Here is a 9,978-nt window from a genome sequence, read left to right as displayed (position 1 = left end):
GAATAAACAGATGGACAAAGCTAAAGAATATTACTGAGCAATGAGGTGGAATGTGAAGTCACAGAGATGCCCGCACGCTTCTACTGCGTCAGCCCCCCACTAATTCTGTTAACTAAGTCAACCTTACAAAGAAAACTAATTTGCTTGTGTTTCCCATTCTTAGACTGAGTCAAGATCAAGGCATTCTAAATTGGTGGTCTGAGCGATATGTAGACAAGATGTCAGCGGATGACCAGTGTTTTGTCACTACAGACACAGCTCTATTCTTGTGACAAATGCTATCTGTCTCCTTTAAGGACAATGACACCTGAGCCTGCAAGTACAGGAGAGAATCTCTCTTGCCTTTAGGAATCACAGAGTGAAACAGCGACTTTTGAGGCCTCAGCTGCAGTTACCTTGACTGGCACAGGACATAGGTAGGTAGCTCCTGGTTCTTTTAGACAGAGGGAATTCAAGGATTGAGAAAAAGGTAATATGTTAAATTCACATGCCAAAATATATTATAAACTGTAGCTTATGTTTAAAAACATCAACGTCACCAGTACAACATAATCCAGACTTATATTGATAAGTCACAGTTTGAAACAGAAAACCATAAATACTCCAAGAACGAAGTACCATAGGGAGTGTTTCTGCATTTAAAAATAAAAGAGTACCATAGTTTTTAATACTGATGAAGCAACATTTATGCCTCCTACCATCTGCAAAGAGGCAACTGGCTTCTACTGCTTCTATACAATTATCATTTTTTAGGGCAAATTATTCAGAGAAAACAAAATTTGAATTTCTGACAGGCAAAACTTGCTAAACCAAATTCCCCGGGTCTAGCAAATTCTAAAGAAACACAAATGCAATACAAACATGTTCACTTAAGAACTGTTTTTTAGAATCAAAAAGACAAAAACAAAAACAAAAACCCCCCATTGATCATTCAACTGATCATTAGATCATTAGATACTCCAAGGCATCTAATGCACAATCTGGGACAGGCCAGATTTGTAAAGTGCTCTGAGTGATTATTGTGGAATAAAATTCTTTAACGTGAGATGAGTTGGGCCTATTTAAGATGACCCTTCATTTTTCAGGAAGTAAGTGAAATCAAGTGATTTTTCTTACCACCATCTTTCACTGTATCCTTTCTTTTCATTTTCAGAAAATATATCTGTCTTCAGAAGTGATAATACCCTGAAATTTCTATTAAAGAAAAATGAGTACCTGATTTTTTTTCCTTTTGAAACACAAAGTGGTCTCATCTTATTTTCATCTGCCATTACTCATTCCAAATGTAAACAAGATGCACAAATTCCCTGATTTCTCCTACTTGAATCATATTTAAATTTTAAAAGCAAGCACTGGTTTACCTACCAACCCGGCAGTTTTCCAAAGTATTTGCTTCAGTCACCTTTGTGACTTGTTATGATCAATGGATTATCAAAGAAAATTATTATTTTGAATAGGGAGCTCTGGTTGTCCTAAATGGAGAGCTCTGGATAGGTCGGTGCCATGTGTTGGAATTTTCTATTGCAATAAACTGTTGGCAGCATATAGCAGGCACTGGTGGTGAACACAGGTTCTCAGACTACAGACAGGCTATGAGAAGCTGTCTGCAACGGGAGATTATAGCCTTCATCAGAACTTATTTCCTTAGAAATATTCTTTCCAATTAAAAGCAGTTGCAGAAACATGGCTGCAAACACATTTGATATGAAAAGAACCTCAACTTGAAAATTTTCTGGCAATACAACACAGGAGGTAAGCCTCGATATGGCTTCCCAAACAGTTCCATCAATTACATATTAAATACAAAGTGAACACAGATAACATTGAAACCAATGTCCATTCTTAATACTCTGGACAGTATATATTATTAATAAAAAAAACTTCAATAAAAACAGTAATTCCAGTTTCTTCTGAATCAGTTGGTCATATTCTAATCCGATTAGGACACTTTCCCAACAATTGGATTTTCCCTGAAAAAAGATGAAAAGTAATTGTAAATTCTTAAAACAAAAAAGAATGTCAACTGTTTTTGTACCCAATATTTTTTATAAGCTGCAACTCTAAAATGTTATCTCTTTGAAATAAAACAATATGGAGACACACTGAATTACTATGTATAATTATGGTTTAATTTTTTTTCATGGAATAAAAATGCTTGTTCCTTTTTTTAGTTTTTTCATCATTTCCATTATCATAGAAGCAGGAGATTTAGGGATCATACAGTTGAAACCCGTTTTTCACAGAAGAGGAAAAGGTGATAAAGTACTACAGCTGTTAGGCAGCAGGCCTAGGACTGGAGTACAGGTGTGATGACACCCAAGCCAAGCCTCTTCCTCCTTCAGCACATCTTTCGTTGTCACTACAACCTACTACCGAATGTGTGACAATAAACCACACAAACATTTTACAGACTTGATGTGGGAAAACAGGGGTCCTAGAGTTGTACCACTCTGGTACCCTTCTATAGCAGGTCCTGGGTTATCTTGCCATGGGTTTGCATGAAGGATTACAGTGTAACAATGAACTGAACTACTGTAAGAGAACTTACTGCATCGACAAGTGAGTATCTAAAACAAGGCGATCACGTTTAGAATCCAAGTTTTCTAATCATCTCAATTTTTGGTCCATAAAGAATAAGAAAAAAGTACCGTGGTCTAACTAAGGAGTCATACGGATGGGCCTCGTTCACTCTGGCTGCTGAAACACCAAGATCAGTAAATTGTGTGCTTACATCTTATATTTCAAAGAGCTTTACAAACAGCTCACTGAATCCAAACAGTGAGAAGGCAGTAAATCCATTCATTTCCTGGAGGCTTATGAACTCTTTATGAAGCAACTTCTAGTGCCCAGAAACTTAAAACATCTAAGCAACGGCTAGCTAATTTTCAGTTCTGCACATTGTGGATTACCCGGTGGGACCAGTGGCTTTCCTTTCAAGTGTATGGTTGGGCTCTGGGCCAGTATCAGGGGCAAGTTAAGAGGCAGCAGAGGAGAGTGAATTTGTAATGTATCGGAATGACACTACTGAGGAAATGTAAGTTCATTTGGGGCTGCCTGTTTTTAGCTGTCCTTTTCACTCCTCTCCTGCATTTGCCAGGAAAGCCAGAAGTGGCTATAGGAAAAGTCTATAAAAATTCATATAGGCCAAAGCACTCACATGATGACCAAAGTCCACACCTGGCTTTCTCTTTTTATTTGTATACGTATTTCAATTAGTCAAGCAGGAAACTGATTTTATAAGATCTAAATCTTGTTAAGATCAGTCACCTTGTGTGATTGTGGGGGCAGTGTGTGTGTGTGTGTGTCTATTTTTCCTGAGATTTCTATATGTGGCTTACATTCTATTAATTAACTATTTATCTACTGTATTTACCATATTTAAGGTTCTGTGTTAACTACTGAATCCAAATCAAGGCTACACTCTGGTTTCCTCTTTGGCTCTAGCCTGCCTCCCAGTCTGATTTCAGAAGACTCCCCTTCCCATGCTGGCTCCCAGCTGTTCCTGTGCATGCACAATTCCCCACATCTGGAATCCCTTATCTGGTTTGTGCTTGGTTCTTTCTATTCCTCTGTACACATTTTGTATTCACTTATCTAGGGAGGCACCCAATCCTTTCAACAGAATACAAGCTCTTTGAGGGCAGGGACAGTTTTGTTTCTGTATTTTTATTCCCACAGCCCAGCAAGACAATGTACTGCATTAGAAAGTGGGCCAGCCTCAGACTCAGCATGACCCAGGCCACTCACCTTGCTTCTCATGCCCTCAGACACTCTTTAAGACTTTAAGTTGCAGAACAGGGGCCAAAAGACATTGACAAAAGAAGTTTCCTCCCTTGGAGTTCCCCACACCAATGTACACCCCCCCCGCCCATGTAAGAGCATACACAAGGTGGTACATGACCCAGCGTCAGCATGGTGGAGGACCTGGGATCTGAGGTGGAGGAAAGGATGTTGCATTTGGAGGTGGAGGACCTGGGATCTGAGACCCAGATGAATATATGTATATGTATGCATATGTCCACAAACATGTCCACAAACATGGCCTTTTCCACAGAACATATCTTCATATAGCCTGTCATTGAGACAGTTTTGGTTACACCATCCTTGCTGCTGAGCCAAACCCTACTCATCCTTTAGTGACTCAGCTCCATTCTGTCCTCCTTTATGAAGCCTTCACATGCTTATGTGTCCTGTAGTTTGATCTCTCCTGCTATACAAAGGTGTCACCACATCAGGGATCTGTGACTTTCTGGTGGGAGGACACCCTCCTCTAATGCAGATAGCAACCCATCTGTAACTCAGTAGAGAGAAAGCTGCCTACGGCTCCCTCACCATGGATGCCTCACTGGACCATCTCACAGGTGAGATGAGCCTTTCTAACATCAAGGTTAACTCTACCCATCATGCCATGACGCTTGTGCAGAAGCACGCATGCGCACATGCAGACACAGACACACACATATGACCATCTGCAACAAATACTCACTCACTACCATATTTGGCATTAGTTGATCTCTTCTTTCTATACTTTTCATGAGGTTCATTTAGCTTTTCAAGGATGACTTTTATTTGCTGAAGTGTTTTAAAAGTTGTTACGGAGTCCTCAATCGTAAGATAGGAATAGTCATCTGGCTCTGTCCGTGGTCCTTGGTAAACCGCTATACTTCCACAAGCCTCTATCAAAGGGAGAAAACATCTGATTATGAAATTATCCTGATTCCTATTAATATAACCTCTCTCTCTCTCCTTTTGGCAAAAAGAAATTTTAAATCTCTTCAGAAAATTAATTATGTAATTTAATTAATCACACCACACAAGTCATACCAGTAAGGATTATCGAAGTTATATACCATCTTCTGAAATATTTGTAAGTCCTAAGATTTATCTTCAATGGGCATCTTATTGGCTCTACTTAAACTGGAGCTGTTTACATTACAATTTCCAAACGGTTCTTCACGAAGACTTTAGCATTTAGAGTTCTTTTTAAAATGAGGCTGAAGAACCAATTTTGTTGCTGTTGCAGCTAGGAGGTACAGTGGATCGAGTGCCAGGCCTGGAGTCAGGAAGACTCATCTTCCTGAGTTCAAATTTAGCCTCAGACACTTACTAGTTGCCTCAGTTTTACCTGTAAAATGAGCTGGAGAAGGAAATGGAAAACCACCCTAGTACCTTTGCCAAGAAAGTCCCAAATCAGGTCACAAAGAGTCAGTCACAACTGAACAACAAGAGCCCTCCAACTAGTATTTTCTGGTTTTTCCTTGTCCCTTACTTTCTATTTTTCTCCTTCTAATGGGTTTTTCTCAACAAAAATGGAGAGTAGAATTTACAGTACAATGCAATATAAAACACTATAGTTACCATACAGCAAAAACATAACTCTAGGACAAGATGAGATTTTAATTTCCCTTTAAAGCACATCTAAAAAGTATACTGTCATTCAGTATTGTAATATGTTATCAGTATTTGGATCAATGTTTAAAGGAGTATGAATTGTAACCTTCACTTTCTACTCTGAGTTTTGGTAGTGGTGTTAAGGAAAGGGGAAATGACCAAACGGTGCATAATGCATGCGTGAAGATAAGAAACGTCCACTAATTTCTTTAACGATTTCTCGTACTTCTGTGGTCATTTTAGTTAGCTCTCTCATGTTCTCTCACTGACTTCTCCCATCCCTTCTTTTACTTTACAACCATCAGTTAAAAATAAAGCTCAATCCGATCAGCATCACAAACAGTGGGATAATCACGTTTCACTTTCTATGTGTGAGTTGTTATTACAGCATTATCTTCAAACAAACCAAAAGAGTGCCATCTCACTCATTCACTGACTCACAAATCTGTCTCTGTTAGATCTGGACACAATATATCATTCCTGAGTTACCTGGGTAGTCTACCTTTATAAAGACTCAGTGTTCACATATACAATAGTATGAGAAGGAATTTTTATTAACATAATAAAACACTTACATTTTAAAGAAAATTCTAGCTGGATGGATTATCCTCTCACATTTTTCCTCCACCAAAATGAGTATGATTTTCTTGAGTTGGAAAGGAGGTGGGAAGGACAGGGACTAATACTGATGTTTTCCTTTGCTCATTTCAGAAATGCTACCTTAGATCACATAAATGCAGATACATTTTACATTTACCTTCCATTTTCTGCAGTTTAGGCATGCAAAGGGTAAAAAGGGAATAAATTCTTTCTGTTTCTCTGTCTTCATCAATATCTATTTGGATGTCTGCAGGAACACCTCTATGTATAAAACAGAAAAATAGAATTAATATGCTAACAAGGTAACTTGCTCTTCTAAAAGTGTTTGCTAATTTATTTATACAATTAATTATACAATTCCAATGAGATATGTCTGAAGAGACTGATGAGGATGCTAAAGGAACACTCTTATCCAATCAGATATTAAAAAGAAATGGAGAGACAAAAGGCGCAAGCATGCCTTTGTCCTACAAAAATAGTGCCAAGAATGTTAAAGTTCCGAATGCATGGAGACTGTCGAGGGAAGCCAAGGACAATGTAGTATAGCGGTGAGTAGAGAGTCAGCCTGGAAACCAGAGAAGACCCAGGTTCAAAATCATGCCTCTGACACAGCCCTGCTGTGTGACTCTGGCCAAGTTATTTAAGCCCTCAATACTTTAGGCAACTCTCAAAGATGTACTTAAATTGCAGAGAAGGTGCTGGTCTGATTAGTGGAAGGAGTTTCCTTACCCAGGAGTTCCCAATCCTAATGAAATCCAGTTTAACTCTTATCTCTTATTAGCAGCAAAACAAGAATGAAAGAAGTAATAAAACCTTCACTTGGACTGGATGGGACAATGATAATGGAAAACAGAGGATGCATAACTGTTCAATTCTCACTATGTTTCTGTTTTCTCTGCAAAGGAAAATGACCTTTATGCTAGAAATGACAGGAAAAAAAAAGACAAAGAGAAACTGATCTTCAGAGAAATAAGGACATACTGAGCTGCCCTTGAACTACCCGGATGAACTACCACCTTCTACGGCCCTGAAAGAACTGGTTGGGGTGACACCTGAGTCAATGCCAATATTTGGAAGACTAGAGGATACAGAGAGGAACCCTAAGCCTAGAGAGGATAAATACTGCCTCAATTTACAAAGAAGGGAAAAGAACAGACTCTGCCAAGGAGTCTGATTTAAATTCCTAGAAAAATTTTAGTAAGGATCATTAGCGAAATGGTTGGCAAATCTGCAGAGAAAGAAGCTGTGATAGCAAAGAGTCAGCATGCTCATTAATAACAGGCGACTGCAGGTGATGATGAAGAGAAAATGCTGGTCTTCGAGTCAGAGTGATCTGAATTTGTATCCTGCCTCAGACATTTCTTAGCTGTCTGACCCTGGACTCCTCATCTGTAAAATGGGGATAATAACAGCACTAATCTCACAAGGACAGTGTGAAGATCAGATTAGATTTTGTCTGTCTGTCTGTATATATAATAATGATGATAATAACAATAACATTTATATAGCATTTGCTATGTGGCAGGCACTGTACTAAGCACTTTATATTTACTATCTCATTTGACCCTGACAACAACCCTGGGAGACAGGTACTATCATATTCTCATTTTATAGTTGAGGAAACTGAGGCAGACAGAGGTGAAGTGACTTGCCCAGAGACATAGGGCTGTCAAGTGTCTGAGGACAAATTTGAACTCAGGTCTCCCTGATTCTAGCACTGGCATTCTCTATCTACCGTGCTACCCTAGCTGCCCTATATATTTATGTGTATGTGTGTGTATGGATATATGAGTATGCATATATACACATATATATGTGTATTATATTGTGCTTTGCAAACCTTAAAGCACGATATAAATATTAATTACTATTATTTCTTTTTTTGACAGGATTACTAAACCAGCAAATAAAGAGGAAGGACTGCAACAGACACAGATTAGTGAGACTTCACCAAACTTTTGAAAAAGTATCTCATATTCTTGAAGAGAAGATGGGAAGATATGGATTACATCAGTGGTTATCATTAGATGACAATATGATCAAAGAGATTCAGAACTGATTTGATGGCTTGACTTAATGGTTTCAGTAGAGTACACCAGGGATCCATGCTTGGTTCTAAAACATTATCATGACTTGGATAAAGGAATTCAAATTTGCAGATGATATAAAGCTCGGAGAGAGAACTAAGACAGGGATGAGAGAGTCAAGATCCAAAAGGATCTTGTGGCTAGAGCAATGGGCTCAGTCTCATGGTAAGAAACTTAAGAAGTGTAAATGGAAAGTCTTAAACTTTGGTTCAAAAAATCAACTTCCCAGTAAAAAATGAGGAAAAGTACAAACAGAAAGTAACCTTTTCTAAAAGGAACTGGGGAAATTAATGAACTGAAAGCTAATGGGATCATGGACTGTATTGAGAGTGGCAGTGTTTCCCGGACAAGGACAATAATAAGCTGGACAGTGTCTAGACTTGGCCTACCAGGATGGTTAAAAGAGGCCTTGAGCTAGCATGACATTTGCAGAAGGAACAGGACTTCCTGAGCCTTGAAAAAAGAAGAGTTAAAGAGGACGGGAGAGTTGTATTTGTGTATTTTAAGGGCTGTTGTGGAAGATGGACTTCACTTGTTCTGTCTGGCCCCAGGGCAGAATCAGAAGCAATCAGTGAAAGTCAGAGAGGGGCCAATTTATGTTCGACAGTGGGAAATACTTCCTAACAATTAGAACTGTCCAGGTGTGGAACAGACCACCTAGTGATGTGATGGCTATCTGCCTCCTTGGAGGTTTTCAAGCAGAGGCAAGATGACCACTTGTTGGGTGTTTTAAAAGTGAGGATTGGTGTATAGGTGATATGAGATAAGAAGTGTCAAAAACGTGGCCCCCACACTTCCCAGTGCTGCTAAACCAGATTAAAATGCAATTGGAAAATATTTAACAAAAATACAATAGAACACATTTAATGTTATTATGTAGTTTTCTAAAGTCTATATGTGATCTGCACAAGAATCTTTTATGTATAGTTTAGTGGCCCTATTTCTCTTTGAGTTTGACACCACTGGACTTAATGACTACAAATTCCTTCCAACTCTCAATTTGTGATTTGGGAATAAAAGCAAATCTCTGAATGTTTTAGATCGGAAAGAGACCTTAAAGCACGTAGAGTCCAAACACTTCTTTTATAAATGACAAAAGCTGAACAACAACACTAAAAAGACAAACAACTTAATGCTGAACAACACAATAACCAACCATGATTCTAGTGGACTAACAAAAAAAGATGCCACAGAACTGATAGTGGTGATGCTGAGTGGTGCATACTGAGATGTATTTTTTGGATGTGGCCAATCACTAAAAATTGTCATGGTCAGTTAATTTTCCTAATTCTTATAAAACGAGGAAGAGACCACAGGGACTTGTTTCCTCTAATGTATTCAGCCATTATCTTTTAAAGTATGAAGCAACTTACGCAGTACATGGAGTGCAGCCTGCAGCATGCTCGCTGGTAGCTTTACAACAAAGCCAATTTCCATTCAGGTACGCCGAGGGATGGTAGGCACTCAGTCTCCTATGGTTGCAGCGGCTTACCCTACACAGTACTTCTATCCACTCACTTGCCTCAACACAGTTATTTGCCTGGACATAAAGTGGTTTCTCTATGTGTGGTTTTTCCATATGTATCACTTGGAACATCTGTGTAGGAATTAAAAAAAGAAATGATAAACAATAACTTTTAAAAAATTTTATTATTATTTGTATTTGGATTGTTGTTCAATATTGTATTGGAAATGTTAGCAAGTAAAAAACTACTTGAAGTAATAAACAACTTTGGCAAAGTTGCAGGTTATAAAATAAACCCACATAAATCATCGGCTTTTCCACATACTACCAACAAAGTCCAACAGCAAGAGATAGAAAAAGAAATTCCATTTAAAGTTACTGTAGACATCATAAAACATTTAGAAGTCTACCCACTGAAACAAACCTAGGAATTAC

General features: G+C 38.4%; 1 protein-coding gene across 2 annotated transcripts in view; it reads right to left on the bottom strand.

Annotated features, from left to right (window-relative positions):
* Nucleotides 1-477: 477 nt before the first annotated feature.
* Nucleotides 478-9,978, bottom strand: part of RASA2 (RAS p21 protein activator 2) — a 152,386-nt gene continuing 142,885 nt past the window's right edge. For both annotated transcript variants that reach the window (XM_027876020.1, XM_027876021.1), the window contains exons 21-24: nucleotides 9,452-9,675; nucleotides 6,149-6,252; nucleotides 4,487-4,676; nucleotides 478-1,970 (exon numbers count right to left, since the gene is read on the bottom strand). In XM_027876020.1, coding sequence (XP_027731821.1) covers nucleotides 1,940-1,970; nucleotides 4,487-4,676; nucleotides 6,149-6,252; nucleotides 9,452-9,675 — 549 coding nt within the window. In that variant the 3' untranslated portion in view covers nucleotides 478-1,939. The remainder of the gene's footprint in view (nucleotides 1,971-4,486; nucleotides 4,677-6,148; nucleotides 6,253-9,451; nucleotides 9,676-9,978) is intronic.

The sequence above is a fragment of the Vombatus ursinus genome, unplaced genomic scaffold (assembly GCF_900497805.2).
Source record: "Vombatus ursinus unplaced genomic scaffold, bare-nosed wombat genome assembly UNPS02014810.1, whole genome shotgun sequence".
NCBI classification, from domain to species: domain Eukaryota; kingdom Metazoa; phylum Chordata; class Mammalia; order Diprotodontia; family Vombatidae; genus Vombatus; species Vombatus ursinus.
The sequence above is the reverse complement of the archived record's forward strand: the minus strand, read 5'-3'. Positions and strand labels throughout refer to the sequence as shown.